The sequence below is a fragment of the Sciurus carolinensis genome, chromosome 4 (assembly GCF_902686445.1).
Source record: "Sciurus carolinensis chromosome 4, mSciCar1.2, whole genome shotgun sequence".
NCBI lineage: Eukaryota > Metazoa > Chordata > Mammalia > Rodentia > Sciuridae > Sciurus > Sciurus carolinensis.
In genome coordinates, this window is record NC_062216.1 from 44,564,734 (window position 1) to 44,590,121 (window position 25,388).

Sequence of the window (25,388 nt, forward strand, 5' to 3'; positions counted from 1 at the left end):
GGTTTAAGTAGTGATTTTCAGCCCAGTCATGCTCTGGCGATGAAGACCAGAACACGACTATACTAGGAGCCCCAACTCAAATCATAGATAAAAGTTCGTATCGGCATTGTTCAGGAGTGTCATCCTGCTACACAGCAAGTTTGTCACCAGGTGCTTTATTTTAGTTTTACAAGTTCAGGTAAATACCAAATATAGCTTATTATTACTACATAACACACAACTATAGCAATTCCTATTATTTCCTTGTCTCATTACACCACCTAACATGGAAATTACACCTGATATTACACCTAATTTGGGATTGTGAGATTGGCCTCTTCCATATACATTCTATATTCAGTAAACTACTATTTTCTTCCCTGCCCCTTGTATTATATGTACATGTCTCTTTTTACTACTAAATCCTAAACTTTGATGGTAAGTAATGTGTACCTAACACCTAGTTTAGAGGTAGGTCATCTAAGTACTTCCAAGAATACATTTATGTACACATACATGAGTGTGAGGAAACAGACGTGCCAATGGGAGTTCTTGTAATGATTTTATGGTGAATATTCCCTGAGACCATAACATGAAGCTGGAACTTGAAAAGTTAGATGAAATTGAGGGAATACTGGTACACTGAAAAAAAAAAAAAAACTTCAATGTTAGAAATGAAAAATTAGAAAAAAATAAGAAAGACTCTTATTATGTCTAGAGTCTAATTTCACTGATCAGAATTCACTTAAGAGTGACTTTTATGTCTTTCATTTTCACTCACAGTTCTCTCAGATCTTTAACCAAGTGACATCATTGAAATTACTTTTAATATGTAAAAGAAGAAATTTATATAATTAAATTGTCAATGCACTCACATGGACTGTACGGCTGCATGGACTTCCAAACACAGTGATGAACAAGTTTTGAGATGTTTAAGTGGTAAATAAACTTAGAAATTTTCTTTCAATGTTGGTTTCTAAGATTCTATTCACAGACTACACATGGAACACAAATACTGTGGACAATGGAGTTAAAATTACATCCCAAATTCATCATGATTTACTAGTAAGAAGACTGAAGGTTTTAATGACATTGTTCTAAGTTTCCTAATTTATAGAGACTTGTGCCTCCATTCTATTTTTAGCATTAAGTAATTTGCATTTAATTCATAATAAGTATCTAATTAATATCATTTTCCAAGTGGTATTAAATCATTTAGTGCCTCTATTACTTTACTTCATATTCTTTCATGGAGCAAGTTTGACAGATTTTTTTTCCTTAACAACATAAAGATATTAACTTGAAAATCTATTATGGGTATTATCACAAACTTCAAGTTAGATATGTGCTTTACAGAAAGTTTTATAGCTTTGTGCAATTGACTAAACCTCTTCAAGTCTCAGTTCACTAATCTAAAAAATGGAAGGAATACACAAGAGGATTTCAAACTGTTTATAAGCTGAAAATCTGTATCTTGGTTCTCTTGGTTGCATATCACAGAAAGTCACATCAATCTACTTTAAACAAACAAAATATACTGTAGTGTATCATGAAATAAAACATTGAAAGGTAAGACTCAGAAAAGGTAGGAACCAGTTAGTTCTGGTACAGTAGGGTCAAAAATCTATCTTTATTTCATTGTTCTGCTATTAACATGACTCCTTTTTCTGAACCTATGCACCTTTCATTTCAGACTCTCTTAAAAAAATCTGATCTGCTCATCTTGTGTCTCCCTCCTTTCTAAAGAATATCATCAAGAGTTTAGTATTGAAATAGCACAAACATAACTGCCTGTGTCTACTCCTGTACCTACATCTATTAGGGAAGGCAGTATGCTTTCCAGAGAAGAGTTCTGTGTTAATGTACAGACTGAAAAGCTAGCTTCTGCAGTACACTTCTTGAATGACCAAAACAGATAGGCTTTTCTCTCTACACAACTCCAAACCTATTTACTATGATGTAATAGTAAAATAAAATGCAATGAAATATTATTGCCTTTTGGAAGAGTTATCATTGAAAACTATTTCCTAGCGTCCATAATTTCTAGGTGGTATTCATTGTCCCATGATCTCATTGTCAGGTGCTCTATTATTTTATCATCTATGAACTAAATAACTTAAACATAGGAAGAATGAAAGAAATGTACAGTGTATTTGTGAAACAAGTCCCTCTGTTCTGCTGTAATCAATTTAATTACTTCTTCAAGTATGAAGACAAATACAATGTTAGCCACAAGAATTTGACTCTTGAGGATTTCATAAAATTCTAAAAATGTATATTCACCTTATTTGTTAACTTTAAAAATATAGAATATATGGTGTAGTCTTGGAAAATACCAATAGTAGCACTAGAAATAAAATATACTTTAAGTTAAAAATGAACTGTTTCCCTGACTCACTTCACCTCTACAATACCATGTAAAATATTAAAAATAGGTAGAGAGAAAAATAAAAATTGATTGATAAGAAGCCAAGCAATAAAAAAAAAATGAGACTATTATCTGAAGAAAGTCAGTTGTTGATCTTTCATGAAAGCAAATGATCCCACTTTCAATTTCTCACAGTTAAAGTCTTTGATCTTTAAGTTCAATTCAAATTTCCCTTTTCATAATAACATTATTACTAACATTATCATCATTGTTAATGTAAAACAACATTAGCAAACATATATTCTCCTAATATATATATATATTATATATTATATATATATATTATATATATTATATATATATATATATATACTGTCCATATTCAAATGCATTTTGAGGTTGAAATGATGGTCAACCAACCAATATTCTTCCCAGTTATTGTCAACCTTCCTCACTTTTCCAAACTGCTATCTAATTGTGTTCTATGACCCTTTGCAGAATGTCTTTTCAGAATCTACACCAGTGGTTAGCATTGGCTGAACATTGGATGCAACTTGAGAACTTTAAAAAAATACTGATGCTGGCATTCCATCCCTGGAGAGTCTAACTTAATCTAGAGTGCAACCTGGACATTAGAATTTTTATAGACCATCAGAGGCTTGTAATATTAAGACAAGAGAACCTCTATGCTAGGAAACAGAAAACTTGAAAGATTGGTTTTTTTATTCATACATTTTTGCAATAAGGAAAATATTAGGATTTTACCTGTGAATCACCAGGATTGTAGCCAGAGCCTTCAGAGGAGTAGAGAGGGATGAGAATGGTAAAAAGAAATGGCATAATTTCATTCTTTTTTAAGGCTGAGTAATATTCCATTATGTACATATGCCACATTTTCTTTATCCATTCATCTATTAAAAGGCATCTAGGTTGGTTCTATAGTTTAGCTACTGGGAATTGAACTGTTATAAACATTGATGTGACTGTGTCACTGTAGTATGCTCATTTTTAGTCCTTTGGGTATAAACCAAGGATTGGGATAGCTGGATCAAATGATGGATCCATCCAAGTTTTCTGAGGAATTTCCACACTGCTTTCTAGAGTGGTTGCACCAATTTGCAGTCACACCAGCAATGTATGAGTATGTCTTTTCTCCCCACATCCTCACCATTTACTTACTTAGCCAGAGATTGGTTTAAGCATAAGTATTAAAAGAAAAAAAAATGGTAAGGCACATCTGCTGAGAGACTTCAGAATTGATTAGAAAGGTATTCTCCATGAAGGACACAGGAAGTCGTTGTTTTCTTTCAACAGATATTTTCATATCAGTGTGTGATTTGCAGCATTACACACCCCGAAGCCATTATACACACAGCAAGGAAATAAGTCCTTGATGACATTCTTGAGCTGCTGACATTGCCTATTCTGGAGTCTCTCTACATTAAAATCTTTAATAATCTGGAATAATTCTTTATTATTTAAGCCATTTTAAATTTGAATTCTTAATAATATACAAAGATATCCAAAATGGTAAAATTCACATTATAGATTACATTACAAAATGTGTATTGACTTTAACAATGAATTGATTCCATCTTCTGCTTCTTGCTTACTAACTGATTTCCATTTTCTCTTCAGTTACATAGTTGCATGTTTTTTACTTTATATTAAAATCAGAAAGTCAGAAAAGAGTTTCAAGTAAAGCTCAGCCCAATATCTTATAATTCACAGTACTACACTTTGTTTATTCAAAATGTTGGCCTAATCTTTTAAAATGCCCACAGAAGAATCCTCCTAATAATTTTTTCTGATAGTATAGCATATAGTCTCATCACTGTTTAAACCTGGCATTCAGGAAAGAATTTTAATCATAAAACAAGCACACATGAAAACAAAACAAAAACAAAGAATCTCACATAGATTCCTTCTTCCCCAAAGAGCAATATCTTAACCATTCCAAACTGTGAAAGTTGTATTTGAAAGAGTCCTAAAGATCATGTTATGTGCATGTACAAATATGAAAATAATGAAGCCCACTGTTATGTATAATTACCAATAAAAGAAAGCTGAATGCAAAAATTTTAAAAATAAGTGCCAAAAATATTTTTTAAAAGAAGATAATTCTACAATATTCCATTGCCACTAGCTGCTAGAAGGTCTTTTATCTGCCCAAGATTTTAACTGATTTAAGTTGGAAACAGTTTTACAAACATGGGCCTTGGAAAGGAATACAAAATATACAAAATGTTTTTTTCTGGGTTGTGCTATTAGCTCTCAAGCTTTCTAAAGCCTGCCAGTCTCTTGGGAGAATGTAATATGAAGAGTTAATGGGTTGCATACGCAGTTGTATAGGGCTCTTCATCTCCACAGAAAATCCAAACAGTTCTAGTTTTTTTCAGACTGTTGAAAAAGTGTAGGCTAGATTTAGAGAAAAGCTGCTGTTCCAAATTCTTTTGAAAATTCTGAAAGGGGGCAGTGGATGGGTCTTAAACAAACTTATCTTGAAAACAATTCATAGTAAGGGCACAGTCACATGATGTCTTTAAAGCCTTAATGAGTGTGTCCCATTTCCAGTAAGATTGTGAAACAGTGAAACGTGGTTCTTTTTGCTGTCAGAAAAGAACATTTGGCAAATTTAGTCATCACTTCTTCTTTTAAAAACTTGCAAGTGCTTATTAATGAAAAGAAGTCCGAAAATGAACCAAGTTCCAAAGAGGAAGGAGACCTTGCTAAATAAGCTGAGCTGCTGAAAAGTCAGGAGCTGTGGCCTTTTAAGTTCACGGGAGGGCAGAGAAACAATTTTATCAAAGGCAGGGGATCATTTTTGAATAAAGAAAATAACCAAATTTTAAATAAGCATGTTGGTATATTGTGAGAAATTGAAGTATAGAATAGCCCCAAGGGAAAAATTTATCATCCCAACTTCCCAAATCTCCCATAAGTATTTTGTTAAATAAATAGTTACTAAGAGGAAATAAGAAAACAGAGGGAGAATAATGGTGCTTAGGTCACAAAGTTCTGCTGAAGAAAGGTATTTGACCTACTTCAAAACATTTAAAACTTTAGTGAAATAGGACTAACTAAAGCAGCAATCCAACTTCTACACAGTTGATTTCTTCATAAGATTTAAAAAAAAAAAAATCAAATCCTTGGGGTTCCATTAACTAGGAAAGCAGAGATGTTCTTGAAATTGGTACTTAGACTCCAAACTCATGTTTCAAACCCTCAAAACATTTGAAACTAGATATAAACTGAAATTAAAGTTGTAACCCTCCACACCCAATGTAACTCCTGATACATTGAGAGCTCTCACCCTGTGTGCTACAGACCAATGCAACCTCCTTGAGGGCAGACAGACAGACAGACAAATATTGAGATAGACATAGCTATATATATATTTCAACTTTAATCTCAGCTGTTGTTTTTTCCATAGTATCAAGCATACAATAAACATTTTAAGACTTGTAAAGAAGCCAAATCAAGAACCAAAATCAACAAAACAGAAATTGCCAGGAGAAACAAGAGATGAACTACATGACTGAATTAGCATAGGAGGTTTAACACAAACTAACACATATATGTTAATGAGGATAGTACAAAAAATGCAAAGAATCGATCAAGTTGTCATTTTACATATAGAAATGGAAATTTACAAAGAACTAAAAGACTATACAACTAAAAAATACAATTTTTGAAATCAAAAGTATATTGGGCAGAGGTGTGAAAGAAAATTAAACATAATACAAGGCAGCATTAGTGAATCAAAGTAAATTTAAACTAAACTGAACCAAGAGAAAAAAATTATAGAGTATCAGAAATTTATAGGATAATATAAATAAACTAACACTGAAGTCACAAGAGATAAAGAATGAATAAAAGAAAGGAATGAGAGGCAATGATTGACTTTTTTTTTTACAAAAATTATACAGGTATCCAAAAATCCCAAAAGCTCAGTGAACTTGAAGTAGGACAAATACAATGAAAACCACATTGAGGCTTACAAACATCAGCCAACCTGTTCAAACACAAAAATCTTAAAAGCAAAGAGAAAACAGTAAAAGCAGCCAGAGAATAGTCACATTACTAAATTCAGTTGAACAATATAAAGAGTAAAAGTTGACTTCTTGATGCTCATCAAAAACAATGGAAGCCAAAAAACAATAAAGTGATGTTTTTTATGCATTTTTTCAAAATTATTAAATCAGATTTCTATAGCCAGCAAAAAAAAAAAAAAAAAAAAAATCAGATCTCTATAGACAGCAGAAGTATTTTTCAAAACTAAAGCAAAATAAAAGCTGAGCAAATTTCTCACAGAAGGCTCATAATATTAGAGGAAATTCTTCAGGTTGAAGGTAAATGGTCCCATATTCAGGTTACATCTTCAGGAAGGAGCAGCAAGAACTGAAGCAGCAAATATGCTGAAAAATATAAATTATATATATATATATATATTTATATATATATATATTAAGGTTTTTAAAAACTATTACTAACTGAAGCAAGATAATAAATGACAACATTTATAATATATGTAAATATTAGGGGCTGGGGTTGTGGCTCAGTGGCAAAACGCTTGCCTAGTATGTGTGAGGCACTGGGTTAGATTCTCAGCACCAATGTAAATAAATAAATAAAAAAAAAGGTCCACTGACAACTAAAATATTTTTTTAAATACATAAATAAAAATAAAAATAATACAAAATTAAAGATATAATACATTTAAATATTAAATAGTACAAACAATAGAAAGAAAGAAATAGAATTATACTGTTGTAAAGTAGTTATAGCAGATTTTGATAAATTGAAGAGACATTTTAATCTCTAAAGTTACCTCCAAAATGGGTGAGGGGCTATGGCAAAGAATAGCTCAAAATCCAATAGAGAAGAAAAAATAGAAGAGTAGAAAAGACTTATTTAAGCTATAAGAAGTCAAAAAAGGAAGGACAATGGGAATAACATACATGAGATGAACAGAAATCAAATAGCAAAATGACAGGTTTAAGTTCAAGCATGGAACTCTAAAATGGGAAACTGATGCCAAGTTCAATTTTGTATCAATAAAGTGGTTTCTGCTGTAAGATCAGTAATAAGCAGTCAGTGCTTTTACACCTACATTTTCACAACAGTATTTTATTTTTAGGAGTACATTTATAATTGGGTATTTCTTCAAGTCACATTGAGATCTTTAAATTTCAGAGGAAAGAAATGTAAGATTTTTATCTACTCTAACCTTAAGCACAGGAAAAAATTATTTTTACCATGGAAATATTTCTGCAAATCAGGCCTGTATTTGTTGTTCTAGTTTAAGATTGCAGGTTATCTCCCCAAGAAAAAAACATGAAAAATAGATGTTGTATACATGTGTAAGAGGAACATGAATTACCAATTCTCCTCTGAGAGTTAAACAGAGTATGGAAAAAATTTCAGCAAGGATACACTTAATTTAATCTTGATATGCTAATATTTACAAACAATAAGTTATATTTATCCAGTATGAGCCTGATTATTATATAGCAAAAAATTAATCTATGTAAGTAACTATTAATCAAATGCCAAACAGAACAAAACAATGCTTTCTTTCCTGGCAAATGTATGATAGTCCAAAAAAATTAACTTTTCTGCTTTTTAGATCTTGGTTGATCACGTTGGACCATATGTAACCTAGAAATGAACTTTGCTGTCTTTAATTCACTAAGGTTTTAGAGGAAAATTGCTTAAAAGTTAGTTCACTCTAAATAGAATTGACAGTTACATATTTCAATATGCTAATATATGACTTGATTAAATATGAATGAATTATTCTCATAAACATAAAGATAGCTCTTTAAGGAGAAGGTCATTGATGCTTTCATGAAACTAATGAGTGAGAGTACTGAAGGATATAGGACCAGTATTTGATGGATAGTTCTCCACAAGACAACTGCAGTAATTGAAATATATGGGGCTTGCAGGTACAATAGCTCATGCCTACAATCCCAGCAACTTGGGAGGCTGAGGCAAGAGAATCACAAGTTTGAGCCCAGCCTTGGCAACTTAGTTAGATCCTGTCTTGGAATTAAAAAATAATAAAATAAAATAAAATAAAATAAAATGGCTGGGAATGCAGTTATGTAGTAAAGGGCCCCTGGGTTCAATTCCCAATACCAATAATAATAATAATAATCATAATGAAATTTGAGGGCTCATAAGCAGGGAAGAAATAAGTGAGATTCAGTTTAATTGGAGAATTCTTTTCTATGATTAACAAAATAAAAACTACCCATTTTAGGTTTATTGTTTAGGTTTATTATATTTTAAAATAAATGGATAATGATAATTTATAAATGGCTCAAATCCCAGTACTTGAAAAAGACTATTATTACCATGTCAGGTGAATTACTGAAACTTTCCCTATGTCCACCACTACTCTGCTTCCCATTATAACAAGAGCAATTAAAGTAATTAAATCAGAAGTTGACCCTTATTAATACCATCCATTCGTATTGTTTTAAAAACTTTTTATATGGTAGGTCTTGGAAATACAGAAGACAGCCCAACAGGCTGTCTACTGGCAGGTAGCAGACACATGAACAAACCAGTGTAATGTGTACTACTAGCAGCACACACCCAACAGTACGCCATGGATACATGTAATATATAGGATGGAGAGATCCATACCTTTGGGTAAGGGGTAAGAGCAATAGAGAAAAATTTGACCTTCACAAAATTGTGTTTTATTCTTTTGTATTAGCATCCAATTCTAGTCCTGTTCTAATGTTAGCTCTTTCTGAAAGCCAAATTACCAGAAATATATCCTAGATACAATAAATTATATAATATCGTGTTTTATGGACACTGTTTAGATCTTTAGGGTTTTTGAGATAATCTTAGTGTGTGATTTACCCCTAAATCCTTATGCCAAAAAAATACTATACTGGTCAACTCCTGAACTTCTCATATTTTACAGTGTCTTAATCACAAATGATCAAGGAAAGTTTTACATAAAGCTACTTAATTTGGAGGGCTCAGAATATCTGATCAGAGCACTGCTCAGATGTAGGCCCAAATGTGCCTGTTGTAACCAGAAGCAAGATTTGTATAGTTGTTTCTTAAGCACTAACTTTAACCATCAATACAAATTTTTCCTTTCTATTATAAAAACTAGACTGGACTAAATTAGACAAGAAGACGTGGGACAGAAACAGACACGACATGCATCGTCACTTTTAGCTTCATAACATTGTCACGTGGCTAGTTAGGAAGGCCTCATTCAAGCAATAATATCATTTGAAAGTGATACATATTAAATAAATAGCAAGGTCAAAACCAGAATAGAAAGCAGGTGAGTCTGTACAAAAGTCACGTCTGAGGACTTTGGTGCCACATTGTCTCCAAAGTAGCAATAAATCCACATGAAGAGACCAAGCCTATCTTGATTCTGTGAAGTACAATGATTAATAAACTGTCCTGGTTGACCCTACTGCCAACTTTCTAAGTTTCCCAGCACTTGTCTAAGAGAGAGAGAGAGAGAGAGGGAAGGCAGGAAGGAAGGCAGGAAGGAAGGTAGGAAGGAAGGAGGAAGGCAGGAAGGAAGGAAGGCAGGAAGGCGGGAGGAAGGCAGGAAGGCAGGAAGGCAGGAAGGCAGGAAGGCAGGAAGGCAGGAAGGCAGGAAGGCAGGAAGGAAGGAAGGAAGGAAGGAAGGCAGGAAGGCAGGAAGGCAGGAAGGAAGAATGCTGTGTGGACTTATTTTTCATAGTAAAGCTAAAAGACCGTCCATGAATATTGGAAAGTCAATGGCATCTTGAGTATCTGATGCCAATACACCTTTGTACTCTAATGAAGAATGATTTACTGCTGGAATCTGAGGTAATTTAGGTAAGCTTTGGAACGATTAAGCACCTCATTCAAGATTATATAGCTACTAAGTAACAAACCCACAAAATGTTATATTCCAAAGTTCACTGTTAGTTCCACTGTATTCCTCTCCCTCATTCACTAGAGCAGACACTCTAAAGTCAATACTGAAGCCAATTATCATAAATAACAGAATCACTAGTGGTAAATACTTATGTGTAGAGTTTTAAATAATCAGTTAATGTTCTGGTCAAAATAATGATTCATAGATTATCATGAAAGAGAAATTTTTACTACCAAGTCATAGGAACCACATATTCACAAGTCACAATGCACCCTCAGAAGTTAAAAATCTTGGATTCAGAGAGGTAGTTGAAAGGGAAATTTTGATCCAAGACACAGTTTATCCACATGGAAGGACATTGGTAAGAAGAATTGTTTCTGTGTTGACTGATGAAGCAGCTGTCAAGTAGAAGAATGTGAGCTTCTAGCACCTGGCTGTTCTCTGGCTCTTGGCCCAATTAGAACTCCTTTCAAGTGGGAGCAAGGAAATAAATCTTACACATTAATCAATATATGGGCCCTACCAAACAATAGTTGTCTTTAGACTCTCACATAACATTAGGGGAATGGAAGCAGTTCAATAAATTCATTTCTTTTCAAACCATTTATTTTTTAAGCTCATTCAGAAGAAGGTTCTTGAGCCAGTTACCTTCAGTGGGGTCCAAGAACCCAAAGATGAGACTCTCTGGAACATATTTTATCATGGATCATGGATAATGGAGCAGGTGGACACTTTGAAATCACAAATTCATCCTTCCACCTATCAATACAGACTATGTACAGTCAACCTAAATTTGAAGTTGATCAAGATTATTTTTCTTCTTGATTTAAAATGCCACAAAAGTTTTTATTATACTGTGTTGAACAAAGAAGGGAAGTTCATAAGCTGTTCATATATTAAAGTTTAAAATGATCTCATTTATTCTAAGGTGATATTTCTGCAATACTTATAGTATTATAATGATGTGATTAATTTAAATGAAGATCATGCACAGCAATAAATGGAAAAAATGACTATATTCACTATTATTTTGTTCTTTTTGTTCATTGGGAAATTTTGTGCTAAATTTGTCCAGGTCCATTTCTCTTTATAAAGGTAACATTAATATGATCTATTACCCTTATAATGAGGGACATTGTGTTCAGGAGTAGAACTGCATTATACATCTTTTCTTTTGCTTATGCAAATTCCAACAAAAGTAATTTGATGTTTTCTAATTCTCACTGCTATATTTATGAAAATGTAATAATTTATTCAGCTATGAATATGTATGAATAAAATTATTTTTTCCTCCCTGAAAAATAGGAGTGGCTACACAATTGTTTGTTACAAGGTCTTTTGACACATCTTTTTATGTTCCTACTAAAATATCTGTTGTTAGATGACAATTCAATTGCTTATTACCTACTTTTTAAAAAAGGTCATGAAAGTATTTTAAATGAATTTATACTTTCACAGCCTACAGTGCAGGGATTAATAGTTACAACTGTGCTATTTTGTTTGTTCCTTTTCTATGTCTTCTGCCCCTGGGGTCATGTTGGGCAAGATAGGCACTAAATGAAAGGAGGCTGAGATGGATTGGCTTTGTGGAGCCTGGACCATGACAGGTGTTTCCTGTACTGCAACTCAAGGGAGAATTTAGAACTTTAACTTCTGAACATACATGTAATGTCCATATTTCTTATGAGAGAAGACAGCCTCTCACTTGACCCCTTAGTAACTGGTGGCATCTATCTGTGAAATGGTGGTCAATAAAAGAGAGAAGGGGGTTTACTAAATTGCAAGGCATGCCTCCATCAATCCCATTAAGCACCTGGGAAGGCTGACCAACACTCAGCTAGGTCCAGAGTCCTGCAACAGGATGAAGAAACATGGACATCTCGAATTTCAGTTTCCAAGGTCAGAATGCAAAGGACACTTTCTGCTGACTTGTGTTCTAACACAACATAAAGCTTATTTGGTCAATACATTTTATGAAATAGACTGCTTAAACAAAGAGTACTAGAAACTGAACCTCTCACAATGTGCATAAGGAACCTAATATCTTTTTATTTCTTTATTTTTTTTTAAATACAGAAATGGAACTCCCTTCCTCCTGGGTCAAACGGTGACTCCCATGGCTAGCAGGGTGAGGACCAAGTATGGATCCCTCTTCATGAAAGGATGACAAATTGTAAAAACACCTGGTAATATCGCTGGCCCTAGACAACTACCCAGATACATCATTTGATTTTCTTAAGCTTTCTCACTTTCTGCAGATAGTTGAATCAATAGAGACAGCAGAGAAGTTTAGAGTTTTGGATCTAGGTTTTCTGAGATTTTATCTTGGGCTCCATATCTGTAAAATTTGGGGCAATTTTCTTAACCCCTTGATGCCTTTGTTTCTGCATCTACAAAATAGAAATCATGATAATACATATAACAACCTGCTACCTCAGAGTTATAGTGATGATTGAATCCATACTTTAAAAATGCCTAGAATGGTGTTTGCATATTATTAGAATTCAGTATATGTTATCACCTTCCCATCTCTCTTTTTTATATAATAGCAAAAGCAAACGCTGCTCTCTGTTTTTTGTTAAGACATAGTAGATAAAAGCAAGGTCACCCATGGATTGTTAAAGATGAATTGTCACTGTACTCTAAAATGGCAAGAAAGTGAGACTTGGGCTAAAGTGTTGGTAAATTGGCTGCAGCAAACCGGAATTGAGCTGAGCCTGGAATCAGAGGAAAGGGGAGAATACAGGATAGGGATCCTTACGAGAAAGAGAGAACGGATGTCACAGGGACAGAAGAAAGGGTGACTAAATGAGTTCTTTGGTTTGCCCTTGCCTTCCTCCTCATCACTACCTGGAATGTCAGAGCATGTCTTCCCTGAAGCAGTTCTGGAGCGAGATGAGAAACAGTACCATCAGGTGTGGACTTAAATGCAAAGTAAGGCTGTGGTGAAGGAGGGGCAACAAGTGTGATATTTTAAGGGAAGTGGAAGTGAAAGTGTATGACGATGAGAGCAACTTTCCCAAGGCCAAGGAACTTGAAGAATGACTGTGATAAAGAACAAATATGGTAATCTTAAGCTGTGTACTGTTCAGATTGTCTTTTTATTTATAAGAGTTATCTGGCATCTAAAATTTTGGAAATTATGATTATTAAAATAGTACCTTGCAAAACAGGTCACAATATAGAATGTATTACATACTAAACTTTGGGAGAAGCGAGACCATGACAAAGTCCAACCAGAATGGTCAAAAAGTTTTCATAGAGTGATAGTATTTAAACTAGGTTTCTTTTATTTGTTGTACATGACAGTAGAATGCATTGTACATTTTGATAGATAAATGGAGTGTAATCTCTCATTTTTCTGATTATACATATTGTAGGATCACGTAGGACATGTAGTCATATATGTGCATGAGGTAATAATGTGTGTTTCACTCTACTATCACTCCTGCCCCCATAATCCTTCCCCCCCTTCACTCCCCTCTAATCTAAAGTAACTCTATTTTAAAAATAAAAATAAAAAAACTTGCATATGTGTGAAACAGACTCAAGAGGTAAGATAGGGAATATTTTCATGCTGTAATGGGGAGGATTAAGAATGGTAAAACTTGCTGGGTGTGGTTGCCCAGACCTGCAATCCCAGTGACTGTTGAAGCTGAGACAAGAGGATCACAAGTTCAGGGCCAGCCTCAGCAACTTAGTGAGATCCTATCTCAAAATCAAAATTAAAAAGGGCTGGGAGTGTGGTTCAGTAATAAAGCCCTGGGTTCAATCTCCAGCGTTGCAAAAGAAAAAAAAATGAAAGAAAGAAAGAATGGTAAAACTTGAGTGGAAATTCTCAATATTGTGACTGTTGAAAGTAAGACTGGAAAAGTAGATTGAGGTGATATCAAAGAGACCTTTGAACACTAAGGCAGGGTCCTGAAAGACAAAGTGCACACAAAGGAAAGCTGAGAAAACAAAGGATGCTCTGGGGAGGCGACATCAGAAGCAGAAAATGCATGTAAGGAGTCAGCAACCTGCTCGCTAATATTAGAATGCTGGCAGTGAAATGAAGAAGCGACAACCCAACATGTCAGAGAAATGCCGAAATGAAGTCAGTTTCTCTTGATCTGAAAGGCACTGGATCGCCAGTCATAATTTCAGGGTTTGTGGTCAGAGAGATCAAGGTCAATTCCTAGTCAACCTTCTCACTTGTCCATTGACCTTGATCAAATTATTTAGATCTCTCCAAGCAGAGTTTCACATCTGTGAAATGAGATAACAACACTTTGCAGTTCTGTGTATCTGTGTACATGAATTAACCTAATGCATATAAATAATTCACCACAATTCATCATAAAGGTGCTCACTAGATATCTACTATCATCACATCATTATCTTTCTCTTTTCTCTAGAGTGCAAGGTTCACAAGATCAAGAAATTTTCTGGATGCCCCCTAGAACCTAGAATGATGTCAAGCATACAGCAGGTGCTCAATAAATAATGTGTGACCAAATTGTTGTTATTTTCACATGGGAAGATGGAACTGAAAAAAATAACAGCTTTGGTCAAAACTGAGGAGTCAAAAGGAAAAACTATGTTAGAGGCCATATGAGGAAACATATTTTTAGATTATTGATTCTGAGCTGTCATGAAAGTGTTAACTTCTGTCTATTGACTAATACATGTTGTACCTGTTTATCAGAACCAATCATAAAACCTACCATCCCCATGAAAATAAAGACCCAAAATGCAGTGAAGAATATGTTTACCATATTCTTGCTCCTCAGAAAGAAAAGACCTCCTTTTATGTAAGGGAGCAGTATCTGATAATAAGAAGAACACTGAGAACAGAAATTTCAGGGATGTTTTGATTCATAGGTGCTAGAAATGGAACCAATCTGCTTCTCAAGATTGTATAGTCCTTTCTGTTGCTCACGCTACATAGTAAACTTTTCTTTTGGTCTCAGAATCAGAACTTTTATTTAAAATTCTTTGTATGGTAGACTTTGAAAACTAGTTGGTTATCATTTTCATTCTCCCTTTTATTTCCAAATTGTTTCATTTCTTTCTTTTAATTAATGTGAGTTGACAAGTTAGGACAGACAAATAGAATTTTTACAAAGCCAACAATAATTCACGGCTATTGAATTGAAATAGTGGGATAGAGTTGACAAGAATGAACCTTTTCATACAGTGATAAGGCTAAATATAATATAAGAGAAATGAGAGAATCAAAATATTTGAGCAATGAGTGTATTAGAAAAATATCAAGTGCTTAAAGCAGGAAATACATAAATGTCAGTAGGTAATTTTTATAGTATAGTGAACAACATAACTAAATTGTCATAGTCATTTATACAATCAACCGTGGCTGAACAAACCTAAACTGGAAAGATTTACTGAGAACAAATATGTACTTTTAGATTGAAGATACTGACTCAGGATTCCTGAGTGTAATCTATTGTTTCCTATTAACTCTAACATTACATAATAACAACTGATTTAATATTTAATTTCAAACTTTCACAACACCATCATCTTTTCTAAGACAGGTTGCACAGGATATTTCAGAGATGTAATATTTGAAAAACAGGGTAGGACCTCCCACATGCAGACACAAAAAAAGAAAAACAAGTTCTAACAGTTTGAAAAATCACTGCCACAGCTACTATAGGACAACAATAGCAAAGGTAGGAATCAAGGCCTCAAGGAGCCAGAGGAAGTTGAAGATGAAGAGTATTGAATGTTACCTTGAATGGAAAACAACTTGGACAAAATGCTGGAAGCACTTGGACTTCTTTATTGCAATTTCCTTGAAACCCTTGTCTTGCCTTCCCCTACTTCAAGACCTCTGCTCAGGATCTCCGGAGCTCATTGCTGGGGAGGGTCACATAGTTTTCAAGATGCAGTTTTGCTTTCTAGAACTCCCAGCCATCAGAACAGTTCACCAGGTCAGGACAGGAAGTAGCGTCACTCCATCAATAAACACTAGACTGGGCTCTTCAGAAACCCTCCTTCACCCCCATCCTTACACTGAAGTTCCTCCATCAGGATTTGTAGGTGGGAGAGGGAGACTGAAAGATGTGGAAGAATCTACCCAAGGACACTCAATTGAGTCACATTTTGTTGTAGGGGAGAAATCCTAGTGGATTTTGATTTAGGCTTCATGGGGTATTGTTGTTGTTGCTGTTTATTTGTTTTGTTTTTAATTTTTCTTCCCTGGATTTAACACAATATTTTCTCCTAGATCCAAGTATGATTAATTTACAATTTCACCATGTGGAAACTTTCTTATTTGGAAACTGATCCACCTTTATAAAAATTATAGAGCTCTCATAAAATAATTCCAAGAAGTTCAAGTTTACACCTATACAAGTTCCTTCTGTGAAATAAATGGCATTCTTTGTCTGATTTCAGGTATAAAACAATACATATAGTATGATTAGGTCCAACTATGTTGATGGAAGTAGAATACATCACTTTGTAAATGCATCAAACCAAATGAAACTTTACCCATTGGAATATATTTGACTTTTAAGTTTTGGAGGCTGTTACACAAATCAGAAAAAGTATTCTTCCTCTTGCTAATTAAATAGACTTGATTCTTAACTGAAAGTGGTCTGACTGTGTGAGCAATATAGAAACACTTGGTATAATGTCTGCTTGTTAAAAGTTATCATTTGAGTTAAAGACTTAAAATAAGAAAACACTATGAAACTCTATGAGGTCAAGTGCTAGATAAGTTTTACAATGTAAAACAGGAAACTGACTACAGATCAACTACTTCATGGAAAGTAAAGGTTAGTTCCAGAGAAATCACCTCTAAATGAACACAGAAACCTGCTCAAACTAATGCATCCTAGCTCCAGGTTGGGGGCTCTTGACTCTAGCCTTACTCTTGCCCTGCTGTAATAACAGGACCTGAGGCAGGTTCACTGTGCACTAGTGAGCAACTTGTTGGAGTCCAGTGAGACAGAGCACACACAGAAGTTACACAAAATGGATCTATTACTTTTAGATACATCCCAAGGACAACACAAACCTTGGATTCATTGCAAGTCAGTCCCCCAAGGCTCAGGGAAACTTCCTGAGGCAGATAGGATCTCAACTGTGCAACTCCCACTTAAACCCAGCTGAAAGATCCCAAAAAAGAGTTCACCCTGGATTTTATACCCAGGGCAATAGGTAGGACATGTTAGACTAAAGCACTGAAGGACATCCTGCTTCTAGGTATGGACCAAAACACAAACTGGGCTTTTCTGACCAGTCCCATTTTAGCTCAGGATGTTGCATTCCCAACATATTCTACAGTTATTCTTGAAGAACTTTAAGTAAGAAAAGGAGTCCAAGGCCATCTGGAGAACTGTCCCATGCAGGGAAGGATGAAGGCAGGCCCTTGATCTCTGACAGCTGAGGTGTCAAGTACACTGGCCTCCTGTGGTTGACCACAGACAGAAAACATGCACTTACTTCACTTGTGGTGAAGCTGAGGATGACAGTACAATCAGCCAGAACTGACACTAGGAAGAAAGAGGAATGCTCCCCCAGTGAGTCATGGAAAGGAGTAAGAAAGGAAATATCGAGCCAACACACTGTCTGTCCACTGAGTCCCAGCGTACTGATTTTAATGCAGCAGTTAATGTTAGCTAGAAGAATGAATGAGCTCATTTATTTCTTACAACAACCCTGCAAAATTTGCTATTCAGTTTTATGTCACTGGGACAAAATCCCTGCAAAAAACAAAAGAGGAAAGATTTATTTTGGCTCATGTATTCAGTCCATAGTCACTTTGCTCCACCACTGTGGGCTTGTGTAAGGCCCAACATCATGGCATTGAGCATGTGTTAGAATAAAGCAGCTTGTCTGACAGTGGCCAAGAAGCAAAGAGAAAGAGAAGAGAAAGGTCCTGGGACAAAATATACCCTTCAGGGGCATGTACCCAGTGACCCACATCCTTCAACTAGCCTCTGGGCTCTGAAAGTTTCTACCACTTCCCAATAGTGCCACTAGCTTGGGACCAAGCCTTCAACAAATGAGCCTTTGGGGAATATTCCAGACCCAAACTTCCACATGAAATATGATTATTTCTAACCAATAAAGATAGTAAGGCCAATTTGCTCAGTCAGCAAATGTTTAGGTAAGCCTATTGGGGCCAGGCCTTTGCATTAGATTTGGGGGTACAATGATGCCCCCAATTCCTACTCTGTTAGAGAGAACACATTTTGGAGCTTGAACTTTGGAATTTGTATGTATTGTCTGCTGCTGAGCTGTATTCCCATGAACTCAGGGGGCTTATATAACATTTTCAAGTCCACAAAGCTTAAAAATGGAAAAATTAGCTTTCCAAATCAGAGCTTTTTAAAAGTGCTTTTAAATTCCTACTCTTTCCATTACAATTCCCAGTCTGACAATTGAGAAGGTGGCAGAAAAAAATGATATCATCTAGTAAAACTTACTTTAGCTACAAAATACAGGCAGGTGAGAACAGAAGCCAGTGGGGTAGGAGCAGAGAGAACAGTGTGTCCAGGACAAGGACACAGGAGACAGATAGCTATTTAAGCCAGTTCAAACCCAAACACCCTGAGAGAGATTTGCAAAATTAAAAAGACACTGGGAGTGGAATCAGATACTGTGTCCAGTAGACCAAAAGGAAATAAAGGGAAATTTAACTAAGTGCAACCAAGATCATTTTTCTTTTACTGCAGAATTTATATAAAAATACATCTTCTTCTCCTCCCATCTGTCTCACACATACCCTCATATGCATGCTAGAATCTGGTAGTTCAAAATTCTCCCTCTGCTTCTCCTTCCTATTGCCAATCCCTACAATTCATGCAAACCTGCCCCAAATTCTCTTTCTGAAATCAGACAGAATAAGGATGTATCTAATTTCAAAATCATGAGCCTTTTTCTCTGCTTCATATAGACTGGGGCCTACACTGAAATAGACCAGAGATTCCTCTTGAGCATCAGGGTCTCTTGTGACTCCAAAAGTTGGGCATGAACCTATAAGTGTGAGAAACAAGAAGCATGTATTATGAAATCATTTCCCACCTCTGATTTAGATTTATCTGCTGGGGTTTACAATTCTTAAGTGAGGCATCCTTTTAAAAAATCAAGTCATGTGTACTAGTGCTAGTTATGTAAATGCAAGAAACGCAATCTTTATATCTAAAAGAACTACAGTGAGAAATGGAATTGTCCTGAGAGGAGTTTTGACATTCTCTTTAAATGCTTACCAACAACACTGGCCTAGAATGTTTTAATACACAAAGAACCACAGTGAAATAAGTAAACTGAAAAAGAATAATAGATTTGTGGCTACTGTGTTCATTTTTCCAGACCCCTGGAGCAGAACAAAATACTGATCCCCCTTTAAAAAAAATTCCACCTTGAGGCTTCAAATGGGCCTGTTGTTTAGAGGGACCCAATTCATTCCAAATACTTCTTATTCCCTAAGAAAATGTGAGTTAAGAATTAAACTGTAAAAAAATCACAGAACCTTAAACTATGTTAGACTGAGAGGAAATAAATGTTAAAGATCATCTGTTTCAGTGGTTATTAACCTTTGGGGAATAAAGAGAATCTAATGTAATTCAGGGACTCTTCTTGAAAAAATAAATGCACATATGCATATTCATATAACTTTGAATATTAGGTTGTTCAGGCATTTCTTTAACCCCTTGTAACCAGATTAAGAACTCTAGAACCAGAAAAACCCTCCATTAAATCTGAACACCTCTTTTTCAGAGCTCGAGGGCTTTGTCCAAGGTTATGTGGCTAGCTGATGTAGGAGCAAAACAAGGATCAGGTGTCCCAATACTTAGCCCACATCTGATGAGAGTTACTACCTGAATTACAGCTATCATCCAAGAGATTCAAGGTTGCTACTTGAGTTAACTATCAGGTTTTTCTTGTTGTAATTCATGATTATACCCATTAGTAACCTTCTAGGTGGATTTACATTAATAGAGATTTTTAATTAGGTAATAATATTTCTATTTGATTATATTTTATGGTGTTTCCCTAGATTTTTTTTTAATTTATAAATTGTTTCTTGTAGTTTTGAAATGTCAGGGTAACCCATCTCTTTAAGGGGTGATAGAAAAAAATTTAAGACCACTCATGATCATCACAGGAATATTTCCCAGAGTATCAGATGTTTATCCTGCTCCATTAAATTGCTTTAAAGCAAAATGAGATTCTAGAATAAGTAGGCTTTAACATATCTGAAGCAGCATCACTTCTATTGAAATTCATAGGTTGGTAATCTAAAGTCAGTGTTGTCAGGTTTTCTGAAGAGGTAAGCATGCTTATCTTAATACCAAGATTTAAAAACTGACTTTCCTAGGACAAGTAGACCCCAGGGTTATGACATTTTCAGCCCTTGCAATGAGGGAGATTACCTACGTACTAATATGTAGCCTTTATCTGGTTACTTTAGCAACATCAATGGGCAAGAAGAAGTGACCAAGCTCTGAGTCATGGACACATGTTTTTTTCTTAACTCCCTTTCCCTCTTTTCAGCCAGCATTTGAGTTTATTATATCTCCTCTATTTCCCCCTTCTACTTTAAAAATGGCCCTGCCCTGTCATTGACTTATTAGGCCATATTTTAATTTTCTTTCTTCTCATATAGACTGTTAGCTTGGGGCTGGGGAGATAGCTCAGTTGGTAAAGTGCTTGCCTTGGGCCCTGGGTTCGATCCCCCGCACCACAAAAAATAAATAAATAAATAAATAGACTGTTAGCTTGTTAAAAATTGAGGCTCTGTCCTATTCTACTATGAAATTACAGTAAGAAAGACAATATCTAACATTTTTTGTTGGTTCTTTTCACTTTTACATGACTGAGACTCCATTGTTACAGCTTCATTCTTCTAAGTTGGGCTTCTTCCACTTGGAGTTTTTGAAAACTGAGTGAAATTACATTGAATAAAATTTCTTAAAGCATGTAGCAAGATTTTATCTTGTGATAATATAAGAGGGGAGATATATGCCATAGTAGTTTTCAAAATTATTTGACCCAGACACTTTTTCAAAAAAAATATTTTTCAACCAGTGTTGCATAAAAGAGCCATTTATAATGGATGCCCTGAACTAATTCACACTAAAGTGTTACGGTGTTTTCTGCCATAGATAAGGTTTGGTGGCAGGGCATGGGAGCACCTCATGTGTACAGAACTCCCTAAGAAGATACTTAAAATAGTAAAAAGAAAAAGAGATCCTGAAGGTAAATGCCATCATTTTGCAAAGGATGGATCATTATCTGAAAATTTTCTCTCCACTTCCTTTCTCTGGGAAGAAAGAACATGGAACATATACCCATGTTCTTATGCTGCATCTGCTGCTAATAATGATAGCAACACTAATCATTAATGTTTACTGAGCATTGTTTTTAAGTAATGTGTATATTTTCATATTCTACATGGTCATTGCTTTCTGAACCAAAACACTGGCAACCTGACTGAATATTTGAAAGGTAAAAGCTTGATAGTGAAATATTCTGGGGAGATATGCAGGGTGGGGAGGAAATATTTCCCATGGAGTCATTTGTTCACAAACCAAAATGTTGTAAACATCTAAGGACCTATCTCTTCTTTTCCTAGAGAGGATTTGTTTGCATTATAAAGCAAAGGTTTTGCTCCCTTTCTTAGGGAGGCAAGGTAGATGTCTAGTTCCCAGAAGCTCTGAGATTCATAATTTCAGGGCTTCTTTCCTCCATGCAAATCCTGTTTTGGATGCACAGGAAATATCTGCCCTCAACATGTTGCCCCGTGGGGGACTGGGGCATGGGAAAGCAAAACTAAGATCACCAGTTAGTCAACATTCTGCTTCTGATCCAGAAACTTTGTTGTCAGGATAGAACATAGATATTATAACTTATCAAGCCTTTATTGCATTCCTGTGACTACATTCAGTGCTTTGTGACAATATCATACTTTATAATAACCATATAAAATTAATACTAGGATTGATTTGTAGATGAAGACACTAAAGGTCAGAACAATTAAAGTGATTAGGCCAAGGTCATGCTACTGTATATCAGTTGGGATGCACTTCTAACAAAATTCAGACTGACTCATAATCACTCTATTAGTTTCTAAAGAGCTGGGATTTTATATTTTGCTCATTGATGTAACCCTAATGCCTGGAAGAGTGTGTGGCACTCAGTAGGTGCTCAATAAACATTTGTTGAATGATTGCTGTGCTACTGCCAGGACTTAGGAATATGAATAACATTCTTGGGAACTAAATTTCAGTTTGCAAGTCACTAGCAAATAAATCTTAAGGGACAGGTTTAATTCAATCATGCATTTTTAAATAGGTTTTAAAGAACATATTGGGAAACTATTAAGAATTTTAAAATTAGTGCAGGTAGGAAACATTTGTTACATATGGCTGGTGTATAGATTGAATTAATTCTAAGTAGAGTGATTGAAAAGCACTTGTAGGTACACACTAAAGAAAGTACATTGTATCCTAACAGATTAATTTTTAGCATCATATTTAACCATTTCCCCAGAAATTAATGAAACTTTTTCAGTTTGGATAATTATATTAGAATAACACTTACATGAACAAAATTTATATACAAACTAAAATGAGAAAGGACTTTCCATAGGTAGTAAATTTACTGCGTGTGTCCATGACATCCATTAATTACCATATTAAATTATTTTAAAATACATAATCCAATTCCTAGCCTATTCTATCTATAGAATCCATGTCCCTGGATATACACAAACTAAAAACAATATTTTTAATATACACATATTAAAAAAATATTGAAAAATAAAATTAGTATATGCATTCATGAATAATAAGATTAGTTCTATGTAGTTTTAAAATTTAAAGCAGCTAAAGAGATAAACAATACATTTTTATAATGGCTACATGGCTGTGATAATTAATGCCAAACTAGGGAACAACCTCAGCTAATGGAAAATATAAACAGAGGTTTTAATTGGACTAAGGAGACTCCTGATGCTATTAATAATAGATATTGAAACACATAAAATAAATGTCCTCTAGCAAGTGCTTTCAATAAAACAGTCTTCCAAAAAGAATTTTTTGCTTCAAACTTAATCCACTTATGAGTATTCACTATTAAGTTAGTGACTTTACCTCTTGTTTATTATATCATTAACTTAAGCTCAGAGGGGCCTACATACATTTTTTTTCAATTATAACATTTATTCATCTACTTGTTTATTCATTTATTTAATAATTTGTACATTAAATGCCACAGACTAAATGATAGGCAATTAGGAGACTGATGAGGATTTTACCAGACTGTAAAAAGTAGTTTTCCCTCTGACAGTCGCTGATTTTCTTTGTCAAGTAGATAAAACCATCAACTAGGAAGGGGAGGAAGAAATAGCAGGAGTAAATACTTGAACAGACATACAAACATACGAAACAGCCTTAAGACGGACTATGAGGAGAATCCACTCAAGGACACAAAGAATTTTCACTAGCATTGAAAATACAGCTGAGGTTCCAGATCATAACTATGTTGGAGTTCAAATCTTTCATTTCATAGTTCATTTGAAAAATCTTTTATTCAATGGAAGTTAACAACCTGGACATGGAACCATGAAAATAAATGGATGGGTTCAAAAGGTGTATTTCTAGAAAAGCAAAATGGAATGGCAAATGGCAAGACAGTTCAAGTCTCATAAAGATATGCTTTAAGTGATGGTCATTAAAAATAGGGAAGAAAAATATGAAATGGGGAAACAAACCACATAGTAGCACTCAGTGAGGCTGAAGAATAAGCTTAGCAGAAAATAGGGAAAGAGCGAGGTGGACAAGAAGTAGAGACGAGAGAGTGGAGCACTAAAATTAAAATCTCAGGGTTTGGGTATGGCAAGGTGAGCGTGGAATGCCAGGCAGCCACCAAGGGAGGAAGGGGGAAGGAAGGAGGAAAGCTATGCAGTTAGAGGAAGTCAGGGTAAAGAGAGGATGTCAGGTCACCTGAACCTGTGCTCCTTCTGGATAATGACCTCCAGGATGCCATATATCATTGCTTCTTGCACAGAGATAAACAAAACTATTCCCCAAATATTGGCCAGGCAGAAGACTGTGATTTATTCATGTCTGGAAACTCAAGTACATAACATAATGCCTGGCATATAATCAGTGCTCAGTATATATATATATATATATATATTTTAATTTATTTTTATTGTAAACAAATGGGATACATGTTGTTTCTGTTTGTAGATGGAGTAACAGCATACCATTTGTGTAATCATACATTTACATAGGGTAGTGATGTTTGATTCATTCTGTTATTTTTTCCTTCCCCCCCACCCCTCCCACCCTACATACATTTCAATTACTACTTTGGCATTGGCATACAGGTAGTTACATGATTAATTTAGAAAGAAAGAGCTATTATTGTTTCTTTCAAGTAAGAAAAATCATGGGCATGATGGGATTTTCTCTAGATAAACATACGGAAATTATTATGTTTTTGGTTCTTTTTGAGCACCATCTGTTTTTTCATATCAAATTATAATAAGAAATTAACATTGGGGCTGGGGAGATAGCTCAGTCGGTAGAGTGCTTGCCTTGCAAGCACAAGGCCCTGGGTTCGATCCCCAGCACAAAAAAAAAAAAAAGAGAAAGAAAGAAAGAAAGAAAGAAAGAAAGAAAGAAAGAAAGAAAGAAAGAAAGAAAGAAAGAAAGGAAAGAAAGAAAGAAATTAACATTGAGACTTCAAAAACGAAAAATCTACTCAACCCTCTTCTCCTCCCTGCCCTATTACCATCTTGCGTTTTCACTGCATTTACATTTTAAAATATTATCTATGACATTCCCCAGCCTTACTTCTAGACTTAGAGTTTCTCTCTTCCCATATCTCTTTTAGATTTTTCACTTTTTGCTTCTGCTGTCCCAATTTTTTAATTTTATTTTTTATAAGAATAAGTTCCCATTGAAAGACAGGTCAGGTTCCTGGAACAATAAATAGGTTATGATTTGGATCTAATTATAAGGAGACTTTGTCTCTTAACAATCTGGCAACATAAATAATGGAAGAAGGGTGTTACTGATTAGGATATACATCTGAACTATTTTGTTACTATATTCACGGCTTGATTAAAACAGAGATTACCTAAAACTATAAACCACAAAATATTTTGGAATTATT

General features: G+C 34.8%; 1 protein-coding gene across 3 annotated transcripts in view; it reads right to left on the reverse strand.

Moving 5' to 3' along the window:
• Window positions 1–5,734: 5,734 nt before the first annotated feature.
• The window catches only part of Tusc3 (tumor suppressor candidate 3), a 339,326-nt gene continuing 319,672 nt past the window's right edge, over window positions 5,735–25,388 (reverse strand). For all 3 annotated transcript variants that reach the window (XM_047549084.1, XM_047549080.1, XM_047549085.1), the window contains one exon: window positions 5,735–6,765. In XM_047549084.1, coding sequence (XP_047405040.1) covers window positions 6,729–6,765 — 37 coding nt within the window. In that variant the 3' untranslated portion in view covers window positions 5,735–6,728. The remainder of the gene's footprint in view (window positions 6,766–25,388) is intronic.